The 25,309-nt window shown below is 40.0% G+C and overlaps 5 protein-coding genes across 10 annotated transcripts; 3 read left to right on the forward strand and 2 right to left on the reverse strand.

The window, feature by feature from the left end:
• Window positions 1-3,488, forward strand: LOC133735392 (receptor-like protein kinase 5). The gene is made up of 2 exons (XM_062162803.1): window positions 1-2,694; window positions 2,821-3,488. Exons 1-2 carry the CDS (start codon window positions 69-71, stop codon window positions 3,255-3,257), a joined length of 3,063 nt encoding a protein of 1,020 aa, XP_062018787.1. The 5' UTR covers window positions 1-68; the 3' UTR covers window positions 3,258-3,488.
• A 556-nt stretch (window positions 3,489-4,044) lies between these two features.
• LOC133735393 (nuclear poly(A) polymerase 4-like) lies at window positions 4,045-9,768 on the reverse strand. 5 transcript variants are annotated; one of them, XM_062162809.1, is made up of 14 exons: window positions 9,286-9,768; window positions 9,113-9,190; window positions 8,818-8,925; window positions 8,546-8,608; window positions 8,277-8,438; window positions 7,773-7,886; window positions 7,631-7,693; window positions 7,220-7,549; window positions 6,973-7,137; window positions 5,879-6,835; window positions 5,684-5,779; window positions 4,934-4,998; window positions 4,762-4,805; window positions 4,045-4,646 (listed from the first exon to the last, which is right to left on the reverse strand). In XM_062162809.1, the coding sequence occupies exons 1-11, from the start codon at window positions 9,427-9,429 to the stop codon at window positions 5,708-5,710; spliced, it is 2,256 nt and encodes a 751-aa protein (XP_062018793.1). In that variant the 5' UTR covers window positions 9,430-9,768; the 3' UTR covers window positions 4,045-4,646; window positions 4,762-4,805; window positions 4,934-4,998; window positions 5,684-5,707. The 5 variants fall into 5 exon arrangements, with proteins under 5 accessions (XP_062018793.1, XP_062018792.1, XP_062018788.1 ...); XM_062162808.1 differs by having other exon boundaries at window positions 5,116-5,779; XM_062162804.1 differs by lacking the exon at window positions 4,934-4,998.
• Window positions 9,769-9,890: 122 nt separating this feature from the next.
• LOC133735395 (endoribonuclease YBEY, chloroplastic-like) lies at window positions 9,891-14,040 on the forward strand. 2 transcript variants are annotated; one of them, XM_062162812.1, is made up of 12 exons: window positions 9,898-10,277; window positions 10,351-10,569; window positions 10,671-10,766; window positions 11,229-11,398; window positions 11,565-11,629; window positions 11,717-11,817; window positions 12,011-12,103; window positions 12,583-12,654; window positions 12,738-12,857; window positions 13,055-13,105; window positions 13,293-13,481; window positions 13,626-14,040. In XM_062162812.1, the coding sequence occupies exons 1-12, from the start codon at window positions 10,014-10,016 to the stop codon at window positions 13,791-13,793; spliced, it is 1,608 nt and encodes a 535-aa protein (XP_062018796.1). In that variant the 5' UTR covers window positions 9,898-10,013; the 3' UTR covers window positions 13,794-14,040. The 2 variants fall into 2 exon arrangements, with proteins under 2 accessions (XP_062018797.1, XP_062018796.1); XM_062162813.1 differs by lacking the exon at window positions 10,351-10,569 and having other exon boundaries at window positions 9,891-10,277.
• A 120-nt stretch (window positions 14,041-14,160) lies between these two features.
• LOC133735394 (endoribonuclease YBEY, chloroplastic-like) lies at window positions 14,161-18,639 on the forward strand. Its single transcript, XM_062162810.1, has 12 exons — window positions 14,161-14,730; window positions 14,808-15,059; window positions 15,155-15,250; window positions 15,354-15,531; window positions 15,668-15,736; window positions 15,830-15,930; window positions 16,152-16,244; window positions 16,651-16,722; window positions 16,805-16,924; window positions 17,030-17,080; window positions 17,595-17,783; window positions 18,251-18,639. Exons 1-12 carry the CDS (start codon window positions 14,356-14,358, stop codon window positions 18,416-18,418), a joined length of 1,764 nt encoding a protein of 587 aa, XP_062018794.1. The 5' UTR covers window positions 14,161-14,355; the 3' UTR covers window positions 18,419-18,639.
• A 285-nt stretch (window positions 18,640-18,924) lies between these two features.
• On the reverse strand, window positions 18,925-20,603 carry LOC133735396 (early nodulin-93-like). The gene is made up of 4 exons (XM_062162814.1): window positions 20,318-20,603; window positions 19,974-20,035; window positions 19,457-19,532; window positions 18,925-19,333 (listed from the first exon to the last, which is right to left on the reverse strand). The coding sequence occupies exons 1-4, from the start codon at window positions 20,439-20,441 to the stop codon at window positions 19,236-19,238; spliced, it is 360 nt and encodes a 119-aa protein (XP_062018798.1). The 5' UTR covers window positions 20,442-20,603; the 3' UTR covers window positions 18,925-19,235.
• Window positions 20,604-25,309: the final 4,706 nt, after the last annotated feature.

The raw sequence follows: 25,309 nt of genomic DNA on the forward strand, positions 1-25,309 counted from the left end.
CAGCCCACATTTTCCCGGTAAAAAAAAAAAAAACACAGAAGGCGGAGCAACCAACAGAGCCACATGAAATGGCCGAAATACTCCTACCACTCTTCTTCTCCATCCTCCTCATCTCCTTACCCTTTACCGTAATTTCACAATCCTCGGATTCCGAGCAGGCGATCCTACTCAACCTCAAACAGCAATGGGGCGATCCACCGTCCATCCAGTCCTGGAACTCTTCATCCTCACCGTGCGATTGGCCGGAGGTCCGCTGCACCTCCGGCAATGTCACCGGTCTCTTACTCCCAGGAAAAGATATCACGGAGAAAATTCCGGCCACCATTTGCGACCTTCCGAACCTCACCGTCCTCAACCTCGCCTGGAATTACATTCCCGGCGAGTTTCCGACGTCTCTCTACAACTGCTCCAAGCTGCAATACCTGGACCTCTCCCAGAACTACTTCGTCGGTTCAATTCCCGGCGATATCGACCGGATTTCGTCGTCTCTACAATACTTGGACCTCGGCGGGAACAACTTCTCCGGCGACGTTCCGGCGGCTATCGGAAACCTAACGGAGCTGAAGGCCTTGCAGCTTTACTCAAATCTGTTAAACGGAACAGTTCCGAGGGAGATAGGCAACTTGTTGAATCTCGAGATCTTAAACATTTCGTTTAACGGTGATCTGATCGCTGCGCAAATCCCGCCGGAGTTGGGAAAGTTGGAGAAGCTGAAGGAATTCCGGATGAGGGGGTCGAAGTTGATCGGTCCAATCCCGGCTACTTTCTCTAATCTTGTGAGCCTCCAGGAGCTTGATCTTGGCTATAACAATTTGGAAGGCAAGATTCCTGATGGCTTGTTTTTGTTCAAGGATTTGAGGAATTTGTATCTCTTCCGCAATAGATTGACCGGAGAGATACCGATCACCGTTGAAGCATTGAGTTTGGCAGAAGTTGACCTTGCTATGAACAACTTGACCGGCTCAATTCCACCGGATTTCGGCAAGCTGAGCAACCTGACTGTCTTGAATTTGTACTCGAATCAACTAACGGGTGGAATTCCTGCAAGTTTAGGCCTTATTTCGACGCTGAGGGGCTTTCGGGTTTTCAAGAACAAGCTGAATGGGACTTTGCCGCCGGAGTTAGGTCTTAACTCGGAGCTCGAAGGATTCGAGGTTTCGGAGAATCAGCTGAGTGGCGCACTGCCGGAGCATCTGTGCAGCAAAGGCATGTTGCAAGGAGTTATTGCGTTCTCTAACAAACTTAGTGGAGAGTTGCCTAAAGGGCTTGGGAATTGTCGTGCTTTGCGTGCAGTTCAAGTTCACGACAACAGTTTTTCGGGTGAGCTGCCCGAGGGACTTTGGACTTCACTGAATCTTTCAACCCTGATGATGAGCAACAATTCGTTTTCGGGGCAGCTTCCCAGCACAAGTCTAGCTTCGAATCTGTCTAGACTGGAAATCAGCAACAATAAATTTTCTGGTGAAATTCCAGTTCAAGTTTCATCTTGGCAAACTTTGGTTGTTTTTAAGGCAAGTGGGAATCTGTTTTCAGGGAAAATCCCAGTAGAATTGACGAGTCTTTCACAGCTGAACACTTTGTCACTCGGTGGGAATCGATTTTCGGGTGAATTACCATCGCAGATCATTGCGTGGGGATCATTGACTACTCTAGATCTCTCAAGAAATGAGCTTTCAGGCTACATTCCAACAGCTATTGGTTCTCTGCCTGACCTCCTCTACTTGGATTTGTCAGGAAACAAATTCTCAGGTCAAATCCCATCTGAATTAGGCCACTTGAGGCTCAACTCCCTCAACTTGTCTTCAAACGAGCTTTCTGGGAATATTCCAGATGTGTTTGATAACCTTGCTTATGAAAATAGTTTCTTGAACAATTCAAATCTATGTGCTAATAGTCCAATTCTAAACCTTCCCAGTTGCTACACCAAAATCCATAGTTCCCACAAGTTGTCCTCCAGAGTCCTTGCCATGATCTTAGTCCTCTCCATTCTTGTGTTTCTAGTTACTGTTCTATTGACATTTTTCGTGGTCAGAGACTACCGGAGGAAGAAGCGTGGCCGTGACTTGGCAACATGGAAGCTTACCTCATTCCAGAGGTTGGATTTCACTGAGTTCAATGTCTTGACAAACTTGACAGATACTAATCTCATTGGAAGTGGAGGCTCAGGGAAGGTTTATCGAGTTAGTACTAACTGCCCACGTGAATTTGTCGCGGTTAAAAGGATTTGGAACAGCAAGGAACTAGATCAGAAGCTCGAGAAAGAATTCAATGCTGAGGTTGAGATACTGGGCACCATTCGTCATTCAAACATTGTTAAGTTGCTGTGCTGCATTTCTAGTGAGAATTCAAAGCTTCTGGTGTATGAATACATGGAGAATCATAGCCTAGATAAGTGGCTTCATGGAAAGAAGACAAGAATAATGGCGGGAATGACTTTGGCTCAACATGTTGTTTTGGACTGGCCAAAGAGACTGGAGATTGCAATAGGGGCAGCACAAGGCTTGTACTACATGCACCATGAGTGCTCTCCCCCAGTAATTCATAGAGATGTCAAGTCCAGCAATATCTTGTTGGACTCAGAATTCAAAGCTCGCATTGCAGATTTCGGGCTGGCCAAGATCTTGGCCAAGCATGGAGAAGGACAACCCCACACTATGTCTGTTATTGCAGGCTCTTTTGGTTATATTGCCCCAGGTAAAGTCTTTAATTGGTCTGTTTTGAGCATTAACCTAAACTGTTTCATGTTCTTGAACATACTATTTTGGTGCTACATTCAGTTTTGATCATTACCTGACCTTGACATTGTGATGTTTCGTGCAGAATATGCTTATACGACAAAAATCAATGAAAAGATCGATGTATACAGCTTTGGAGTAGTACTTCTAGAACTAACAACAGGCAGAGAACCTAATAGTGGAGGCGAATATACCAACCTAGCAGAATGGGCATGGCAGCTATTTGGCGAAGGAAAGAACGTTAATGAGGCCCTGGATGAGGATATAAAGAAAACATGTTACTTGGAAGAGATGGCTACTGTGTTTAAACTGGGACTTATCTGCACTAGCACACTACCTTCAACTCGGCCTGCCATGAAAGAAGTTCTGCACATTCTTCGCGGGTATGGTTTGTCAGATGGTTCTGATGTCAAAAAGGTGGGGAGTGAGTTTGACATTGCGCCTCTCCTTAACACTGCGACTTACCTTTCTAGTTACAAGCGCAGTAAAAAGGTAGATGATAGCATAGTTTACAGTGTGTAATGTGCTCTGGATAGCTGTGAAGAAATCTGAGCACTGGATAGAGGATCCTCTGCTTTTAGTTTTTTTGAGCTTATATAGTAAATACTAGGTTATCCATGCTCAAGTCTGTCTCAAAATCAGTGTAGTTTTTCACACACAGGGTATTGATACTTTCTTGAGGATTCTGCTTAAAAGGATTGTAAGGGCTAGTTTGGGATTGTTGTGACTTTTGCTGCTGTGTTGTCAGAATAATCAGCTGTTTTCGTGTTTGATAAATAATATTTTTAAAAGTGTTGTCAGTACATAAAACAACTTTAGAGCGTGTTTTGATCCACAGCTTCTTCTAGAAGCAACCCAACTTTTGGGTTGCTTCTAAATTCTACTGCCAGTGACCTATAATTTTCAATTGAAGCTGTTTTTTATCTATTTACCAAACACAATAAAATCTAAAATTTTAAACAAAAGCTGATTTTTTTTAAAAGCGAAGCAATCTCAAACGGGGCCTAAGACTAAGTTAGCCAAGCTCAAGGCTGTTACACAATACTGTTGTTTTAAGCTTTCAGGATCAATGCTCCAGTCAATTCTCTTTACTCATCCCTAATAATGGCTATTGTATATTGACAAACTGTTTCTGCCAGCTTTATCATAAACTCCTGCCTTTCATCAAACTTGGAAAAATACATTCCTGTTTCATGAAATAAATCTGCTTGTGCACAACAATTTATAAAACAGTTGTCTCTGATGCTTCATTTGTTGCGTGCAGTGTGTGTGTGTGTGTGAGAGAGAGAGAGAGAGAGAGAGAGAGAGATGGCAAAAGACAACTTGTATAAGAAACTGTGTTACAATGGTCTGGGGGGTACAAAGTTAATAAGTTTGACGAGTGTTATACATGGCAAAAAACAAGAAAGTAACTGCTCGCTGCCCCAAATATTTTGGAACCTATTTGCCCCAACAATGACTTTTCCATACGCAGACAGCTGTAGAATTACCTTCCCACACACTCAAGTTGCCTCAAATAACAGGGTCCTTAAGTCCTTGTGCAACCACTTTGCCAAGAAAGAGTTTCAATACAGAGCAGCAGAACTTCCTTCCCACCCTCACCAAGTTGCCTCAAATAACAAGGTCCTTTTGAGTCTGCAATGCACCAGCATACTCGGTTCAAATTCATGGTGCTCAATGTCTCGCCACCAGCTTCGAAATTCCAACGCACTAGACCACCACAGTGCTATTTGCATTGCTGAACCTTCCCAGGCACTAGGCTTCACATTTTACACATGCCCACCTAAGCCATAATGAAAGCCAGCAGTTATGTGGCACTTACCATTGTGCTGGGTCTTTCTCTAATAGCAGTGAGACTCCCTCTTCAACAATTCTCCTCGGCTATGTCATTCCATTGATCTCAGACTTAACCTGTTACAGAACAGCCGCACAACAAAACAGACCAGCATAAAGATATAATGATTTGCTTAATAGAACAAAGAGTTTCAAAGCAGGCCATATTGTTGGCTATTGCATAGATTCTGACCTAGCTCCAGCTTCCAAATTGACAGCATATGCGATTACAGTTGGCTATACAATACAAAATCAAGGATCAGAAAGACTCATCAGGTTAACAAAAACATATATTGTGTAGAAGAGATGAAAAAAAAATAAAAAGGGAATGAGATACGAAGATAGTAAGGTCTAAGCATAGTTACTGGAAACAAAGCGCTTATAGTGGTGCAGGACCTGCCACCACAATATGCACCAGTAAGCACATTGTCTGTTCAGAGGGGGAAAAAAGGAAAAAAGAAAAAAGAAAAAAAGAAATTTATCATTATCAATATCTAAATCTAGAATAAAAAATAAAGGGTTATTATCAGTTTATCACAAATGGTACCTGAACTTTTCCTCTATTTTATCGATGGTACCTGAACTTCAATTTTGATCACAACCAGTACCCGAACTTTTCGATTTCATTTTAAATGGCACCTTCAGTCACTATTCCGGCCAAAAAACCCAAATCTAAAAAAATAAAAAACAAAAAAAACAAGTTCAAGGCAAGTCTATTACCAAAAAATCATCACTATATATGATCGCAACCCTTGAAATCATTAAAAATCATCACTATGATCGCCTCCCATGCCGTTTTTAGTTGGAATAGTGACCGGAGGTGGCTCTAGGTACCATTTAAAATGAAATCGAAAAGTTCAGGTACTGGTTGTGATCAAAATTGAAGTTCAGGTACCATCAATAAAATTAAGGTATAGTTCAGGTACCATTTGTGATAATAACCCAAAAATAAAATAAAAAAATTTAATACCAGCATGTGAAGGAAAAGAGTTTAGTCAAGCAGTTAACACAAAAAAGAGTGAAGGACAGAAAAAGACAATGGAAGATTATGTACACGAGTCTAAAAGAGAACCAAACAAGAGAGAATAAAGCATAAGAGAGTTTATGTTCAAAACCTCCAACTCTTCTGATCAGGCATTTTATAGTACGCCGTGCAGATTTCCAGTGCCACTTTTCCGAAGGAACTGTGCTCCTGATGAAAGTAAATCATCCTGCAAAGATCCCCATGTTTCACTATCTCCAAAACTCTTAGTTTTCTCACTTCCATCCAGTACATGCCTAATCCACAATCCTCATATGGAGAAACTCACCTCGCAATTGAGGTTCCGACTGCTGGAAGTTGATTTTAATACACCTTCAGCATTCTCCACCCCCATAGTCTGACTGCATGGTTTGACTAATTCTTGGTCAACATCAATAGCACCCTCTGTCCAATTCAGCACACTACCAGTAGAGTCAGTCTCCATATTCTTCCTGTCCACCAAAACCACATTTCCAACTCTGTCCCCATTTATTTCAATCTGGCATGTTTCCTTGGATTCCGAGAAAGATATTGCAGACGGATGTACCAACTCCTTACCCTCTTCTGAAGGCTTCTGGACTGTAGGGAATTCAGAAGCACACATAGCTGTTGATTCATTTTCAGCGATGGACTCCCACACAACATTTTCAACTAACCCCACAGGTACCATGGTACCCTTTACACTCTCCAGTTGCCCACCAGAATTGCCTCCAGTTGGTAGACACTCTAATCTACCACCATTACTGAAGCTAGGATTAGGTGTTCCACCAGATATACCTGCAATACTTTCTGGGGATACAGACTCCACCCGTAGTGGGCTAATAGAGGTTTGCTTCTCTAGTTCACTCGGCCTCGTGTCCTCTATTTTAGGATTAATTTTCCTCCTGATGTGTCTTTCAGTAGGCCCAGAGGGTTCTTCATAAGTTCCTTCATCTTGCTGGCTTATATGTCTTGAAAATCGAGACCGTTTATACCCATCGGGGAAGACAAAGGGAGGAAGCTGCTTCCGGCGAACATGACAAACATACATGTCCATCCCAGGTTTCCAAAATCCATACCTGTTTACATCAAGCCTGAACTCATCGACTGTTCCACGTATATCAAATTGCTGACCTTCTTGACCTCTTACTCCTTCTTTCCTCTGCAAACCCATAAAGAAAGCACAATGCGCACAAGGCTTGGATGCGTCTGTATACTCCTTTGGATATGGATGGCACTGAAGCATTCCACTTGTGTCTCGCTCTATCTGCAAGAAGACAAATAACATTCAGGAAAAACAACAATTTCAATTAACTAATTGTCTTAATAGACTCACTTGGTGGACATGTACGATACAAAACTCAGTAGCCTTTACTCTATGAATTGTCTCCCCAGAAAAATTACCTTCAAGGTGAGCTGTCTAAGCCGAGATTCCACCCACCCCTTCCACGCCAACAAATCATCAGCATCGGCTGCTACTATGTCCACCTGCAGATAGTTTTTGTATGCCTCGAAGAAAAGATAAGGTTCAAACAGAGCGCTCCACTGGCTTTTCTTCAGCTCAATCTCCTGTATGAAAACCAATAAGCAATTCACATCAATGCTCAAACATAGGCAGCAAGCCATTTTGAAATTCAATTCATGTTCTTACCTCACATATCCTGTTACCATGGTGGAACTGCTCTGTCATAACACGTAGAGTACTTACTGAGACATTGTAACTAGAGTTCATACAAGGGTATGCAGGAGTTATTATCGGCATATGATGAAAGCGATCCTGAGGGTTTTTACGAGGATCCCATGTAGGTAACCCAAGTTCATTCTCTTCTATTGAACAAAGAAGTACAGGATTTGGCCAACGCCACTGAGTGTACACTCTGAAAAACCGAGAAACCAACATACTAGGATTTGCATTGGGATAAAGCTGACATATCCGAGCAACTAAAATAGCCCAATTTACACCACCAAGAAATCCAGTAACCTACACACATATATGACAATTCAAAAGTGTGACACTAATGATTTAATGACAATGAGAACCTTATACCACTGCCAAACTTACATTAGAATATACACCGCGCCTTTTGCCCCAAAACTTCAAACACCTGAGTGTTGTGCGGAAGTGCTACAATCAAATAGAGTGTCAAGGGACGAGTCATTTGAACACAGAAATAAACCAGGGTAATAGATAGGATAAGATCAACCTCAACATTTGGAACAAGCTTAAGAATTTGATCTGCAACCCTGCAACCATTCAGACTTCGAACAGTTTGCTCGTCAACATTGCATAGCACAGATTCATCTGAGATGTCCAGATCCTGTCGACAAGCATGTTCCAACACCACATCAATAGTATAAATAACACCAGGAATCAATATAGCAGCTTAATGGTCTTTCAAATGTTAGTACCTTACAAATTTGTTACAATATTAGTACATCGTATAATGTCTTGAATATAAGGTGTTAAAACCAGAAATTTAAATTCCCATAAGGAGAAAAATTTTCCATCAACTGAATTAGGTGAAAAACAGAGTTGTTCTTGTTAAATGCGGCAAGCAACTCATATGACTATGTTTAGATAGGCTTGAAAATAGTCCTCTATATGACTATGAGTAACATATGGTTACAAGCACAAAAAATTGGTAAATGAAAAAAAAAAAAAAAAGTAAAAAAGAAACATGTTTTAAGAAGCTGAATTCTGAACTCACCTCTGGGACAACCAAGAGAGATATGCTTGCATACAAAAGATCAATTGATATGCCCTGAAACTTGAATTTCATGACCGGGACATGAGCATCAGGAACTCGTTGAAGTTCAGTTACCTCTTCCATTTCACACAGGATGTCATGCAAAATAATAAAAAAATCCTCCTGGAGTGAGAAAATCAAGTGTGAGGTAGAACCACTGAGAATAAATCTGGTCATACGCATCAAAGATGAATAAAGAATATACATATACTCAGAGCAGATAAAATTACCTCTCGATTCACATATGATGGTCCAACACACAAAGTATCTATATCAGCTCCAGGCCCATGGACCTGTCAATAAATTTTTTGCTACGTCAAAGCACAGTCCATTGAAAAAAAAATGAGGAAAAATGTTACATGGCACAGAAGGCATTAATAGTTTCATTACGTTACATGGCACAGAAGGCATTAATAGTTTCATTACGTATGTAGCTGGAAATATGATCCATGAAGCCAATATGTACAGCACCATGAAGAAACTGCGGAAAACATAAACTCACCCCAAGCCGATACGATCCAAAAGTAAAAATGACAGCATTTGCATCCTCCACCATCTGATCGGTGTAGCCTCTCTGGCGTGTCAATTGCTTCACCCAGTCTTTCACAATCTACAGCAAAATATAGCTCAGTATCAACAATACTTCCACCACATAAAACTGCATCCAATGCAAATATTGCACCACTCCAAATATACAATACCAAATTGTCAGGCATTCTCAATCTAATCAAACTAAACCAGTGCCCTATAACTGATTTTGCTCAATAAATTGCGAGACACGGATAATGATCAATTACCTGACCAATGCAGCCAAGAACCTCTTCTCTTTTCGCAGCCTCGTCTTTGCTCTCATACAGCCCCGAATCAACCAAGAACTAAATCAGAACAACGTTAAACAAAAATCACAAACTTTCAAATCAAGGTCCACCACAAATCACACAAAAACCATAACCAAATGACTACAGATTACCTTCCCGAGTTCGATATTTCGTTGACGATCAGACTGCGACGGCCCGGAGAGAAAAATCGGCTTCGTGATGCCGTAACTCCTCGGCGGCTGCGGAGTCTCAGACGAAGAAGACAAAGCATTTTTCCGACTCTCAGAGGCCGCCATCTCAGCACCAGAAAAAACCCCAACCTTTTTTCTCACCTCAACACACCACGGCTATAGCCTCTATACCAAAAATAGCAAAATTTCCAAAAATATCTGGGAAATAAATATCAAAATTCTCTGCAAAATTGAGTAAAAATGGGCTTAGGAGGCAAAATTTGACTTAAACAGAGTGAAAATGCCGAAAGCAAAAACCCTAATTTGTTGAGATCGGAAACCTAACGAATTCCAGATCGGAAATCGGGATTAGGTTTTTTTTTTTTGGACGGAATTGGGGGATTGAAGAGGTGGGTGGGAAGATCGAGAAAACAAGTGGAGATGAGGATTTGAGAGAGAGAGAGAGTCGTTCGATTTTGATCTTAAGATGCACAGACTTTGATTAATTAAAAAGACTCCAAACGTTTCATCCAGCAAAGCCCTCGGCTTTCTCTATATTCTATGCGAAATTACCAAATACTCCCCGCTAGTTTTTTTTGACTTATTTGACTTTCATTTTAACCGGTAACGTCGCCGTTACCATCAGTTTGTCACTCCCGAAGCGCGAACGAACAAACCAACCTTCTTCTCTAGTCTCCTCCGCCACTCAAATGGCGCGTTGCGTCCCACGCGCCACCCTGATATCCACCGCGTCATTTCCGAAACTGGTCGTCCCTGGCAGAACGAATCGCGTCGAGGCCTCGAAATCTGCGCTATTCGGCCGGAAACTCCACGCGCTGTGCCGTTACGATCGGAGAGACGCTGCGAGGCCATTGGTGAGGACGCGAGTCTTCGCTGGGCAGAAGGAGAAGGAGCTCCAGGTCAATGTGAGCGTTAGCATCGAACAAGGTTTGCCTGAGGATCACGAAATATCGGTAAGCTCAACTAATGTTGGTCTAAATGTTTTGAGTATGGTGGCTGAAGCAAATTACATGATGAAATTTGCAGAGGATTGCCGAATTGCTTAGGCTAAATGTTCGAACTGCATTGAACCTAGCGTTTGGTGGATTGAAAGATTCCGGTGGTGGTTTTGAAAGCGCGGAGCTTTCGGTGATTCTGTGCAATGATGAGTTTATGAGAAAACGTAACAAGGAATCGAGAGACGAGGACCGTGCTATTGGTGTTGTTTCCAAGTCCAAGCATGTGTCTGGTCTTAAGATTCCAAATGTAGGAAGTTGTATTTTCGTCTTTACTTTTTAAGATGTAAAGGTGTAAAGGATGTATTTTTTGGAGATGAATGTGTGACGGGTATTGGTATTAATATGCAGGTTGTGTTGGGTGACATTGTGATTTCTGTTGAGATGGCGGCGAGGCAAGCAGAGCAAAGAGGCCACACACTTCTTGATGAGATGCGCCTTCTCATGGTAGGACAATTAGTGTTTGTTTCATGCTTATATTACTCTTGCTATATGTGACATTTTGTTGAATGAATGTGATGCTTTCTGAGTCCCATTATAGTGCATTTATCCATGATAATTGCTGATGTGAAAGTCGCATGTTGATGCCATTATGGCAAAAATTGCTACTGGAAGGCTGAATGTATAGTACTTTTGATTTCATTGGGAGAAACACATCTTGGATTGCCCGTTTCTAATGTGCAAGCCAGCTGTGGGTTAAGGTTTTCAGTGAAGAGATAATTTCTCATGCAGGAATAGTTGTTGGCTATTATATATGTGAACTCACAGCCATAACAAGTAAAGAACTTTATGACCGAAAAGAGAAAGAAAAACGAGTAAAAGGAAAATCCAAGTGAATGTGTGGTTTTGATCTGTTAAAGTACTCATAGTAATTTTGTTGTAATTTGATATCCTTGAACCATGCTGCAGGTGCAGGGATTGTTACATTTATTGAGATCTGATCATGAGATCAGTAAAGAGGCTACAGGGGAAATGGAGAAGGAGGAGGAACGTCTTTTAGACAGTCTTGGGTGGAAGGGGAAAAGAATGGTTGCATCTGATGCTGAAACCCATCCAAAAGCCAACGAGGGGAAAAGATGGTAATGTTATTATTTATCAGTTTCAGTTTCACTTCATTCTTCTTTGATCCTTATTTTACTCTGTTAACTACGTAAAATTATAAATAGTTCAATTGATTCTGTAGCCAAGATTTGCTTAGTCAAGTTTGTAATGAGAGAATCTCACAAGTGAATTGTTAAAAGACAGGAAGAAAGAAGGCAGCCTCCGACTTTATAAACCAAAGTTCAAATATGTGTTCTGTGACATGGATGGTAAGTTTAGCCTTGTTTTGCTCTTATACACTCATCACATTCTTTGTTTAGCTTGTAATAATTGTTTGATGTTTATTGCTATTCAAGGAACCCTCCTCAACAGCAAAAGTCAATTGAGTTCAACCACTGCCAGGGCTCTCAAAGAAGCCTCATCAAGGGGTGTGAAAATAGTGATTGCCACGGGTAAAGTAAGCACATCTTCTTTCGATCATTTTCAAGATATGATAGTTGAAATGTGCTCTCATCTGTCTTCGCTACTATAATTTCACTTTTTTATTTTGATCTGTTTAGTTACTTTGTTACTTTTTGTGGTTTGTATGCTACAATATTACTTCTTTTCTTCTTTGATTGCTGAATAGTGTTAACAGCGGTTTGGAACAGGCTCGTCCAGCTGTGATGCGTGTCTTTAAGATGGTAGATTTAGCTGGAAAAGATGGTATTGTTTCAGAATTTTCTCCTGGGGTTTACTTGCAGGTTTATCCTTTCTCCTTTGAAGATTTCAACTTAAGCATGCTGCTGAGTTGAATGTGATGAACAAAGAACTGTCTTCACTTGTCAGATACATGCTTACTCTTTTGTCAGAGATGTTATCTTTTGTATTTTCAAGTTTGCCTCTAATCTATTCACTTGGATGATTGCATCCACCCAAGTACCTTATTTGTGATGCTCTCAATTTGCATTGGGTTTAGATTTGTGTGTATTTTCTATTGTTTGATTGATAAAGGTACTGTAGTGAATTGCAGCACTCATTCCTGTTCCCATCCAAGCATATTCCTCTGTGTAAGATATAGAACCAATGACTCCACTGTGTAATACTAGGTCAAATTTTTAAGAAACAAATATGCATTATTGATTGTTTGCAAATATTTGCACTTCTTAAAACTATATTTACTTCAGTCTCAGATTAACTTTAGTACATCATGTCCTTACTCTGCGCCTCTACTTGACTCCAGGGATTGCTGGTTTATGGAATTCAAGGTCAGGAAATTTGTAAAAGGAATCTAGATCCAAATGTCTGCAGAGAGGTAAATCCTCGGCACAACATGCAAGAATTTCATTGTTTTGTTGGTTATAAATTAAGCAACAGCCATATGATCCTTTTGCGCAGGCATGTCTTTACTCATTGGAGAATAAGGTTCCTCTCATTGCATTCAGCAAGGACCGGTGCTCGAGTCTGTTTGATCACCCATATGTTGATGCTATGCATACTGTATATCATGAGCCAAAGGTGTGAAAAGATTCATGTTTCATCACGCTAATATGCATTTCGTTGTTCCAATGTAAAAGCTTGTGGGGTTGCTCGTATAACCGGAAAACCAGCATTGAAAACCTTCTTTACATCTGATGCTTTGGTATTTTGTTAATCTATAGTATATTGACCTCAACTTCCATATTTATTTCCCTCCTTTTATATATGATTTACAGGCAGAGATCATGCCTTCAGTTGAGCAGTTCTTGGCTGCTGCTGACATACAGGTATGATCCTCAAGATGGCAAAATAATTCTCCCCCGTTATTCAAAGAACACTTCTTTGTATAAGATTTAGTTTTGTGACTTTTGAGAAGGCCATTATTTATGTATAGACTGAAAAATATGACACATAATACAATTGTCTTGCTGCATTTGGTTCATGTACTGATGTGCACACCTTATCCATATACAGAAACTGGTCTTCATGGACACTGCTGAGGGAGTATCTACTGCTCTGAGGCCGTATTGGTCAGAAGCAACTGGAGATCGTGCCACAGTTGTTCAAACTGTGCCGGACATGCTTGAACTTGTTCCCCCAGGAACCTCAAAAGGTATTGGAGTAAAGATGTTGCTTGATCATTTGGGAATCACTGCAAAGGAGGTAGGGGCCTTTTTCTGTTTGCCAGTTATTAATGTCAGAATCATGTACCTCCACTTGATCGACATTAGGATTATGACTACTGATTAGGAAAGGGTGTTTGATCATGGTAGGATTATGACTACTATTATTACTTATGTTCTTTAGATCATGGCTATTGGTGATGGGGAGAATGATGTTGAGATGCTTGAGCTGGCTGGTTTGGGCATTTGTCTCAGTAATGGATCAGAGAAAACAAAAGCTGTGGCGAATGTAATCGGTGCCAGCAACGACGAAGATGGTGCTGCTGATGCAATCTACCGCTATGCATTGTGAGCTTCAATTCAACCAAAACAAGAACAGCAATATAAACAGCTTAATAGTTACGATGAGGCTTTCAACCCTCCTGAAGATTCTTGACAGTTTAAAACGATCCCATTATTTTCTCTGTTAAAAAGAACTGCTAGTGATTCTAGCTACAGAGATGGAGATCTTATTCTTTCTATTCAAAAGAGCTTTGTACATGTATCCATGGAGGAGCAGAAACCTACATTACAATGGAGATTTTTTGTTTTTTGGATTTTTTTTGATCGAGCGACCTAGTATGAAACCCTCATGTCTAGTATTCAAGTCCTAACTCTCACCTATTTGTAGCTAGCAAGTTTGAGGGGCGTTCGAGTCTGTGCATCTGCGGTGGGAACTTTTGCTAGTATATTCCAAATACTGATCGGGTAAATTTGTTACTAACTCGCTGCATAACCTATCTCAATAAAATAAAAATAAAAGCCTTTGGTAGTTTGGTTTTGAAAGTCACTGTTAGTTTGTGACTAACAAAGCGCGAACCAACCAACCAACCATTTCTTCCGTTCACGAGTTCCAAAGGCCTCTCTCTCTCTACATGCTCCTCCATCTCTCTACTCTCCTCCGCGCCATCCATTCTACCCGCCCAATGGCGCGTTACATCCCACGCGCCACCCTCATATCCATCACCCCCATTCCCATCCGAAACACCACCCCCAGACGGAATTCAATCGTCCCTCCCCAACCGCACCGTTTCGACGCCTCCAAAGCCTCGCTCTTCTTCGGCCGGAGATTCCACGCCCTCTGCGGCGGCGACTGGAGAGCTCGTCCGAGACCGTCGTTACGCATCTGTGCTGCGCAGAGAGACTACCGGAAAGTGAGGCGGCGAGCCCCGAAGAGAAAGGACAAGGAGCTCGAGCTCAACGTCAGCATTTGCATCGAAGAAGAGTTGCCTGACGATCCTGAAATCCTTGTAAGCCTGAGCCATTCTGAAACGCACACCAAGTGTTTGTGGAAATGCCTCTGACGTTTTGACATTGAACAATGCAGGGGATAGCGGAGTTGCTCAGGATTAATGTTCCGATGGCAATGAAGCTAGCGTTTGATGGCTTGAAAGATTCGGAGTATAAAACCAGGGACGATGGCATCAGTGACGTCGGAGGGTTTCAGAGCGTGGAGCTTTCGGTGATGCTTTGCAATGACGAGTTTATCCGAAAGCTTAACAAAGAATGGAGAGATGAGGACCATGCTACTGATGTGCTTTCAATGTCACAACATGTCCCTGAGCTTAGGCTTCCCATTGTACTAGCTCATTTGCTTTATGCTTGTTTTTAGTTTTGATATATTGAAATAAAGGAGGTACATTTGGTGATTACTCGGTGTTTTCGTCTTTGCAGCTTATGTTGGGTGACGTTGTGATTTCTGTTGAGACTGCGGCGAGACAAGCAGAAGAAAGAGGACATACGATTCTTGACGAGATACGTATTCTCATGGTTGGCTTCTTAATGTGTTTATATTTGAAGTTTTATGTGGTGGTTTGGATTCATAATATGTTTAGTGTCATTTGATAACGTTATTTACTGAACTCTCCTGCAGATACATGGATTGCTGCATCTACTAGGATTTGATCATGAGATTAGCGAAGAAGCCGAAGTGGAAATGGAGAAGGAGGAGGAGCTTCTCTTGAAGAGCCTTGGGTGGACGGGAAAAGGATTGATTCAGAGTGCGTCCAATGCTGAAATCAATGCAATTTCCCATGAGGAGAAACAGGATGGTAACTTTTTTCGTCCTTCAGTTTCACTTGACATCAGTGGTCTTTGGACCTTATTTAGCTTGTTAATCATATCCATTTCCCACTTATTCTGTAGCTATTTTTGTAGTGAGATAATCTTCCAAGTTTTTGTTAAAAGACAGGAAGAGAGAAGGCAGCCTTCGATACTATAAACCAAAGTTCAAATATATATTCTGCGATATGGATGGTAAGTTTGAGGCTATACTCTGCTCTTATGCATTCGTTTGTTGTGTTTTCTATTTCTATTAGTAGCCTTATGTTTATTCTCTTGGTTTACAAGGCACCCTTCTCAACAGTAAAACTCAAATCAGTTCAACAACTGCAAAGGCTCTTAAAGAGGTCTCATCAAGGGGTGTGAAAATAGTGATAGCAACTGGAAAAGTAAGAACATTTTTTTATTATTAATTATCAGGCATATCGTTATGTGTTCCATATATCTTGGTCAATAGAAATTTTAACTTATGTTGATTGGTCTGTCGTAGTAACTTTGTTATTATTATCTGCTACTGTTGATCTAGGATTACCTATTACTTTATTTCTTTAGTGATGGATACTGCTGATTAAAAAACAATCATCTTATTGCTGTTAATTCTTTGGAACAGACTCGCTCAGCTGTGATCAACATTTTTAAAATGGTAGACTTAGCAGGAAAAGATGGCATTGTTTCAGAATTTTCTCCTGGGGTTTTCTGCCAGGTTTATCTTTTATCCTTGCAATTTTTATCCTCGACATGTTGCCAAGTTCAATGTGATAAAATAATTGTATTTGAGCTCTTTTGTCAGATACATTCCAACTCTTCTGTTCAGAGAGCTCTTATCAATAATATATTCAAGTGTTTATATACCATGGCATAATTCACTTATCTACCCAATTCTGTCACTGTAAATCATTACATTTTGAGCTTGATTAAGGCACTACAGTGAATTGTGGTACCCATACATATTCCGGCTTAAACATTTCCATTTTCTGTCCGTCACCAAAGTCCCGTGTCCTCTTCCAGAACCAGAATGCATTATTAATTGTTGCACATATTTCTCCTTTCTTGTCTGGGGTTTATATTACTACATTTTGGCCTTATTGTCTGCCTCCACTTGGTTCCAGGGATTGCTTGTTTATGGTAAGCAAGGTCGGGAAATCTTTAAAGGGAATTTAGATCCAAATGTCTGCAGAGAGGTATTACCTTGTTAAGGCATGCAAGTTCATTGTTTTATTGGAATTGTTATAATGCAAACGACAATATGCTCTTTATGTGCAGGCGTGTCTTTACTCTTGGGAGAATAGGATACCTCTTATTGCTTACAGTGAGGATCGTTGCTTCACTCTATTTGACCACCCACTAGTTGACTCACTACATACTGTATATCATGAGCCAAAGGTACTAAAAGATTAATGTTTCATCAGGGTCAAAAGTCTTCTGTTATCTAATAAGGTTCCCTCCCTTTTCCTTTTATACATATTTTACATGGAGACATTTTTACAGGGGGAGATCATGCCTTCAGTTGAGCATCTCTTGGCTGCTGGTGACATACAGGTATGGTCCTGAAGAAGGCATAAATAAGTTCATTTACATTCCTTGTATGCATTCCACAACTTCAACAGGATGAAAGATAGTTAACCATTTTGTTCCATTAATGTTATTGTCTCAGTGTCGACTTGGTTTAATTTTCTGAACGGATATCTAATCTTGATTTGCTTTCAAGCCATTTCAAGTTTATGTTCTATGAAATTGTATGGTCCTTGCATCCAGCTTTGCTTATTAGCAGGCTCAGCCCTGGCTAGGGTCATGGGGCCCAACCAAACAACAACAAATTACACTTTAGATTTGTATAACAATATTTTATGCTTTTGCTCGTGAAACTACGAGTGTGCGCAAAGGGACCTCATAGTTTCTCTTGATTAATACAACACTTGTTCCTGTGGGAAATTGATGTCAGGGATCTTGTTTCTTCTCCACAGCACTTGGTATCAACTGTAACAACATGATTAACTTAATATATTGTACATACTGCTTTTGCTTCATCTGAGGACACACCCCTTATATACAGAAAGTAATCTTCATGGACACTGCCGAAGGAGTCGCAACTACTTTGAGGCCACACTGGTCAGGAGCAATTAGAGATCGTGCAGCAGTTGTTCAAGCTCAGCCGGACATGCTTGAAATTGTCCCTCCGGGGACCTCAAAAGGGAGTGGAGTAAAATTGCTGCTTGATCATTTGGGCATCACTCCAAAGGAGGTAAGGACTAAGGATTAACATAATTACATTTATATCTTGTATATGCTTGCCTTTTAATACTTTAAAGGGAGTTATTTGGTTATCTCCACTTGACTGGCATCAAACATATCAAGAAAAATTGAGAAAGGGTGTTCAATCATTGCCTGGTAATATAAGCATAGCTGAGCAGTTACAAATGGTAATGTGATCCACAGATTATCACCTCATACACTTGTTCATTTATTTTCACGTAACTGGATCATGGGATGGACAAAAACAGTTAATATGACATGGTACTGTATTCAGAGTTGCTTTCATTCAAGTAGTATGTTCACTATCCAAACCCACAAGTAGCTTATATTGGGAGAGTCCTTCCGAATTCACAAATGGGCCCTGTTGAATGTTTATATGTTCCCTTCTTAGACCTTTGTTATATACAATCATAGGAGATATGATTTCATTCCTGATTGATTCTACTTATTATCTAGATCATGGCTATTGGCGATGGAGAAAATGACATTGAGATGCTTGAACTAGCTTCTTTAGGTGTTGCTCTTAGCAATGGTTCAGAGAAAACAAAAGCTGTGGCTAATTTAATTGGTGCCAGTAACGACGAAGATGGTGCAGCTGATGCGATCTACCGGTATGCATTTTGAGCTTTGATTCAGACAGAGAAGAACTGGAATAGGACATAGCTTAATAATTAGGATGAGGCATGCTGCCTGCCAGATTCTTTTAAGATGATTCGATTGTTTCCGTCAAAAATGACTGAAACTTCCATTCTTTATGCTCAAAAAGAGATTTGTGCTAGATACATTTATCTGAACACAGTTCCGGCATGCAATTTGTTTATGTAATTACCTCCATAACACTTGTCCATGATGTCTTTCAAAGCTGAAAAGAAACTAACTTATAGGTGGACAAATGAAGGAATGTAATTTTGTGGAGTTCCTTCATTTTTTGTATTTTTCATGTTGAGAAAGAATGTAAAATCACAGTGCTTTAATGGCATAGGTTCTTTCTTTGGTCATGTGACTTATAAATCTCTTCAATTTCAGAAAGTAAAGGGCCAAATTCACTTTTCAGAATTCCCCAATTTTCTACCCCAAAAAGGGGTCGGCAAGAGCTACACGCACATCCACTGATATGAACACAATGCACATTAACAAACTGAAATCCTTGTAATTATTGTAATAAGGCCACAGAACGATTTCACAGTACCGATCCCCAGCCTTATTAATGAACACACTATTCTTCCTTGGCCAAATAGAAGAAAACACAAAGAATCTTTAAAAAATCTTGCTTATAAAGCTTGGAATGTAAAATGAAAATTCTGTTAGGAGAAGGTGGAGTACACTTAATACACAAAACAGACTCCTCTGCTATCCATAACAAGCCGCACCATCATGTGCCATGATAAGTCACTGGATGGTATTCATATCATTTTGAGTTACAGGCATGATATGATTGATATCACTGCTGGCGGCTCAAGGCTTGTTGCAACTGCGCATTTTTTCTAGCACACTCCAAGATGGTTTTATCAGCGGTGATGAAGTAAGCAGCAATTGATGCTGTTGATCAAATAAAAACACATGTTAAAACTTTCCAAAATTTATTCAATTTGTTAGGGGCATTGACAATTAAAACTCTGAATTGCTATACAAGGCCTGCAATATATGAATACAAAAACATACCAGCAGATATCATCAGTGCTTGAGCAGTATAATTGAGGTTAGCCTTTGCCCAAGGAATCGTACGAACAGCAGCCAACTGGAAATATGAAGATCATGTCAATTGCAAGCTGTCATGTCAATTGAACCCACAAAAACACAAAGACTACGTAAAAAGAAATGGCTTTGGCATAAGGCTGTCAATGCAATATCTGGAGAGGAGGACACATGTGCTGCTGCAATTTCCCTATTTCTAATTAGGTTGTTTTGGCAACTCAAACCTGCGACCACTAGTTTTGGAGCTAGCTAGGTTGCGCCAAGGAAAAAAGTATGGGACCTTTCTTTTCTCAAAGATATCTGTCATATGGACATTGAAGTTCACTGATTCATCTTGCAGTAAACCAGGAAGGTAATGCCAACGAGTTTAGAAGGTCATGATGCCATTCAAGTTTCTCCGATGCATATTACACAACTACCAATCTCTAATGGAAGAAACAAATTCCAGCCGAAAACAGATTAAAGAGTTGAACGAAACACATACTGTAGGCACAGCGCTGACAGCACCCCAAATGCAAGCTGCCTTGAATCCCTGGCGAGCGCCCTCTGCAAATCATGGAAATATTAGACCCTCTCACATCAGATTAACAATAACAAAATATGACCCCCAATTTGTTTGTATTCTTTGCTTTTCAGCTTAACATCAGCAAAAAGGTTGTTTTCAACCTTTTTAAGAACGCATCAAATCGTCACTCTTGTTTTCCTCAATCAAAACCAACCAAAAACACTTATCAATTAATCATACAAATCAATCAGATACTCCGATCAAACTCAACCCGGAATTAGATATCAAAATGGGGAAGGCAGGATTAGTGATAAAAATCAAACCTTGGGTGCAAGTTTTGGCCCTTAAGGCCTTCTGTTGAATCTCATCTTCATATGGCGAAGGAATCAGCAGAGAGTTTCGACGGTTGTTCACCCACATGTCCCTCATTTCCGATGGAATTCCCATTCTCAAGAAAACAAAACACAGAGAGGATTTTTGAGAGAGAGAGAGGCGCGTTTGTTCTTGTTTACGATTCTAACTTCTAAGAGTGAGTTCATATGAATCTGGAAAGGACGCCCACAGACAAAAGCGCTCGCCGCCTTACCGCTGCAACTGCCACGTTGTTTTTTTTTTTTTTAAGATTAAAATTACGTATTCTTGTCCGTTCCGGTAATGCTTTTTGGTACAAATTTGATTTGATTTCTCTCTCTTTTCTTGGTAATCAAAATAAAAAACAAATTTGATTTCTTTTTCTTTGAAGGAATTTGTCACATCATTTTATTTTGTTTGGTCAAATATGCGTTACTCTTATCCATTTGAAGAAGTGCAGTGATTTGAGTCAAATTATGTTTTGTTTATTATTGTTAGTATAAGAATTTTGTGTATTGGCATTCCCTACATAAAACAATGAGTCTTAGGCCTAGGTTAGAACTGTGTGAGTATTTGAAGTAAAGACTAAAGCGATTGAATCACAAGATGAAGATCAAGACCCCAGCTGATCCTAGATGATTCTCTGAAAAGGTAATTCATTCATTGCATCTCATATAGCATGGTTGTTTCTTGTGTGATTGCTTTTGAAGACTGTGTTTCAATCCCGAAGTAGTCTGAAAGGTAGTTGTGCGTGATTAATGTTAGTTTACCATTATGGACGAGTTTCAATTGAAATCAATCATATGTCTAATTTATAGGATTGCATTTTATTTGATTGATTTGGTTAGTTATGCATAGCATCTTATTTAGGGATGAAAATCAGTTTTTATTACCTAGATATTCTTTAGGAATATTTCTTTCCTAATAGAAATCAATTAGGTATAGAGTTTTAAATTCCCTTGATGTCTTGGGATGTTGGCTGTGCATACAAATAGGAGAAAAGTATTTTCTTTCTTCGACGCTTCTGAAGATTATATTGTGCGTCCATTGTTAGTTGAGAGAGTTTTTTTTTTCATTCATAGAAAAACTCATGAGCTTCATTGAGAACTATTAATTCACTTCTTTCATGTTGAAGTGGATTGATAAGTCATTCAAACACTCTCATATCATTCATATCATCTGCACGTCCGAGAACCCCACGAGATCAGTTGGGAGGAAGTGTCGTGCATAGTTCATGTGTCAAAGTTAGAGAGACGAGTGGAAGCAGTTCAGAAGGTGGAGAAAAACAATGTGGTGTTCGTGCAACCGTCTAGAGGAGTCTAGTCAGAAATAACCGAGTTCATAGCTATTCGCGTTGGTTGTAAGTTCATATTTGTTTGTTCATATTCACCTAGTGAGTGGCTTTACACTTGGCCTTCAAGAGTTAAGGCCCGCAGTTGTTTACCTCGATTTGAGGGTTTTACTACGTCAGCAAATCTCTTGTGTTTGAGTTATTTATTTCCGCTGTGCCTTTTGATTGTGTGTTGCTCTCTTCACGGTTATTTTTGAAAACACAAAATCTAGGTCGCAAGGATTGATAGGCATATACAATCCCTTACTGCAATTTGGTAATTTTATTCAAGTTAAAATTGAGCATAATTTTCATCAAAGCCTATTCACCCTCCTCTAGGCTTAAACGTTATCCATCCTAGTATTTTCACTTGGCATCAGAGCGGGTCACTAGACATACTTAGTGAGATCTGAGGGTAGTAAGGATGGGTTATGTTGTGGGTGAGGAAGAGTTTCACATGTTTGTTAATCTTTTTAGAAAAACTGTTCTGTCTAAAAAGAAAAATAGGTCAACTAACAATATGAGCTCTGATACCAAGTGAAAATACTAGGATGGATAACGTTTAAGCCTAGAGGAGGGTGAATAGGCTTTGATGAAAATTATGCTCAATTTTAACTTGAATAAAATTACCAAACTGCAGTAAGGGATTGTATATGCCTATCAATCCTTGCGACCCAGATTTTGTGTTTTCAATTATCTTGAGGCATTCGGGATACATGTCAATCCTTTGGGTTCTTGTAAATTATATCTGCTTTTTTTTACCCTTTCAATCGTTTAGTTTGGCTTCAAAGTGGAATAGATTGCAGTTTTACTTTTCTTTTGTTCGATGTTGACTGATTTCTTACAATTACATTTCTGTAATTTTAGGAGAAGTGATCTTGTGGATTGCAAGTCAAGGTTTTGCATTTTTTCAACTTCATAATTCCCTACTCAAGTAGTTCTCCAATTCCGACGAAAGAATCCAACATTTCAAACACATTTGCTTGTTCACAACTGCCTAAGTCTTTCAATTCCAATGTCGCGGTGGCACAACCCGGACAAACCTTTCGAAGACCGGGTGGAGCGAGCCATCCACCAGCACATCCGCCTCCTGCACCGCTCTGGTTCCAGGTTCTTCGTTTTAGGACACACCAAAAATGTGTACACTGTCACATTGTCCACCGAGTCAACATGCTCGTGCCCTGACGTTGTCTCCCCCTGCAAGCACCTGCTGTTTGTGTATCTCCAAGTATTGGGTGTTTGTATCGACACCCGTTATGTTAGGAGGAGCGCACTCCATCCAAGCGAGGTGAGCTGGCTGTTGGGGCTGCCCATGTCACGCGCATCACTGGCTGAGGATAGTGTCCGACACTGGTTTCATCAGATCCATCCTCTTGGAAAGAAACAGCAGCAGCAGCCAGCAGGAGAGGTCTTTCTCATCAAGGCCAAGCCTAAGTCTGCGAATTGAAGATGGTAGCTGCTACCTTGTTTGCTTGGATGAGATAAGAAAGAGAGATAAAGCGGTGCATTGTGGGCAATGTAGGAATCCAATGCATGAGGAATGCTTCTTGAAGTGGGGGAGGAGCGCAAGGAACAAGTCGCCTCATTGTGCAATATGCAGTGCAAAATGGAGCAGTACAATCAGCCGCGAGCAGGCGTAGCACATGTACTTGAATTTAGCTGCTTACGACTAGGATGAGGAGGATGACGACTAGGGACGATTCTCCAAAACCATAAATAAATGTGTAAATGATGTATATATATATTATCAATGAAGTGATCGATGGAAGTGCGCAGACTAGAACAAGGTGATCTAATGTGACGAAGCTTTTTTTGGTACAACATCACATCAAGGATATGAAGGATCGGGATGATCAGTACGTACCTGTAAATAGACTTGACGGAAATGAATGCATCTGCTTCGTAATTCTCATTGCATGAGGAGCAGATTAACGATACATACGAGGGTTTTCCGCGTTGAGTCACAATGTGAATGATATGTATTTGACGAAGAACAGAATTAGATAAGATAAACTTCTCAACGACATGGTCCCTTGGCTTCTGATCAAGTCCAGTTCAACGTACATATGTCCAATGACGACTTTACAACCAGATTAGTGTCCAGCTGAAAATGACACATTCTTTAGCATTATCAGGTACATATCTATATCATATTTAATCAACCAAATTAAAGACGTAATTAACAAGAACCATGCGGTGCGATTAGTCATAGATTCATGATGGTTTGCCAAAATTTGGCCAAAATATCACAAGTTTTGAAATAGTCCAATGAAGAAATTTACTGAATTATAGTTGCTCAAAAGGATTTGTCGATCATTCTCAAAATAAGGAATTATGTTTAAGAATTATTGTTGATTTCGTGCATATAGATATCTTTTATGTGTTTGTGTTCTTTGATGGTCAACTTAGGATATAAGCATAATTGTTCTAGTTTTAAGAAAGTAGCGTTCTATGATCTTAATTCATAAGTAGTAAGATTTTTGGACGAAAGTTAAATCAACAATTAGAATTGCATGTAAGGTAGGCGTTCCACACTTATGTGCTTTTCTAAAATCGATCAAACTTCCATTCAATCTTAATGCATTGAGTATGTTTTACTATATGTGATATTGATAGGATAGCGTTCTATATTGATCTATCAATGAATGGAAGAGTTAAATAAGCAATTGATAACCACTAAACACGTCTGAACATATTTACCAACCCTAGAATTCGAATCACAAGGATAAGGATGGGGTGGTTCTACCACCAATATCTTTTATTGACATTCTCGGAAGAAAATTCAAGTTTTCATCCCAATATCCTTAGATGGGTTCACTTGCCTTTTTTTTTCTCAATTTAGAATAAACCCAATGTTCTTGTGTTTTTCCGTACTATTTTGTGTATTGTCACTTGTAATTTTTTCTCAATAAATTTGAAAAAAAAAAGGAGAATGAACCCAACTACAGATGTTGGGAAACACTCTCTCACGTTCTCACTCCTCAGACCTGCCTCCCAGCACTCTCCCTAATATCACATTCACAATCAGACATATTATAACATTCACAATCAGACATATTACCACATTCACAATCAGACAATCAGACCTATTATCACATTCACAATCAGACCTATTATCACATTCACAATCAGGAAAATAAGGGAAATTGAATGCATCCAGAATCAGGAATAACACACGTACGTAAATTTTTTTAGCGTTGTTTTTAAACTTATAATAACACACGTACGTATCAGCTGGATAGACACACGACGTTAGCCTATGGAAGTCTATATCTGTAGCAAATCAGGAATGAGGTGGTTGAAGATGCGAATCTGTTTTCATTTCAGAGGATGAGATGTGCAATATATCACTATTACGTTGTACTATTACGTTGTTCACAAGTTTGTGGTAATTCTCTCTCCCCATTCTTGATTTAGTTGCAATATTAATCAAATTATCTGGAATTTAATGTTTCTGTTTTTGCAGGCTTCTGGTCGCACTCATACTCGTTTGGCTCGTGGTCTGACCCGTAAAATGTTATCGCCCATGGATTCAGTACAAGTAGAGTTGATTAACATTCGTGATCGATTTCGCAACAGTAGGAATCCCGATACCCGGAAAATGTATGCCTCTGAGTTTCTGGATGCATTGAAG

Source organism: Rosa rugosa, chromosome 3 (genome assembly GCF_958449725.1).
Source record: "Rosa rugosa chromosome 3, drRosRugo1.1, whole genome shotgun sequence".
NCBI classification, from domain to species: Eukaryota; Viridiplantae; Streptophyta; class Magnoliopsida; order Rosales; family Rosaceae; genus Rosa; species Rosa rugosa.

Bases quoted from the DNA above. Each gene is read 5' to 3' on its own strand.
- LOC133735392 (XM_062162803.1), top strand. From the start codon at position 69: ATGGCCGAAATACTCCTACCACTCTTCTTCTCCATCCTCCTCATCTCC. The intron at 2,695-2,820 runs GTAAAGTCTTTA...TGTTTCGTGCAG, and splicing joins TTTTGGTTATATTGCCCCAG to AATATGCTTATACGACAAAA.
- LOC133735396 (XM_062162814.1), bottom strand. From the start codon at position 20,441: ATGGGAATTCCATCGGAAATGAGGGACATGTGGGTGAACAACCGTCGA. The intron at 19,533-19,973 runs GTATGTGTTTCG...TCATATTTCCAG, and splicing joins CTGTCAGCGCTGTGCCTACA to TTGGCTGCTGTTCGTACGAT. The intron at 19,334-19,456 runs GTATGTTTTTGT...TTTGATCAACAG, and splicing joins AGCACTGATGATATCTGCTG to CATCAATTGCTGCTTACTTC.
- LOC133735393 (XM_062162804.1), bottom strand. From the start codon at position 9,429: ATGGCGGCCTCTGAGAGTCGGAAAAATGCTTTGTCTTCTTCGTCTGAG. The intron at 7,550-7,630 runs GTAAGTTTGGCA...ATATGTGTGTAG, and splicing joins GGCGCGGTGTATATTCTAAT to GTTACTGGATTTCTTGGTGG. The intron at 6,836-6,972 runs GTAATTTTTCTG...GTCTTCTTGCAG, and splicing joins TTAGACAGCTCACCTTGAAG to ATAGAGCGAGACACAAGTGG.
- LOC133735395 (XM_062162812.1), top strand. From the start codon at position 10,014: ATGGCGCGTTGCGTCCCACGCGCCACCCTGATATCCACCGCGTCATTT. The intron at 12,104-12,582 runs GTTTATCCTTTC...ACTTGACTCCAG, and splicing joins CTCCTGGGGTTTACTTGCAG to GGATTGCTGGTTTATGGAAT. The intron at 12,858-13,054 runs GTGTGAAAAGAT...TATGATTTACAG, and splicing joins CTGTATATCATGAGCCAAAG to GCAGAGATCATGCCTTCAGT.
- LOC133735394 (XM_062162810.1), top strand. From the start codon at position 14,356: ATGCTCCTCCATCTCTCTACTCTCCTCCGCGCCATCCATTCTACCCGC. The intron at 15,931-16,151 runs GTAAGAACATTT...TCTTTGGAACAG, and splicing joins TAGTGATAGCAACTGGAAAA to ACTCGCTCAGCTGTGATCAA. The intron at 16,925-17,029 runs GTACTAAAAGAT...ACATTTTTACAG, and splicing joins CTGTATATCATGAGCCAAAG to GGGGAGATCATGCCTTCAGT.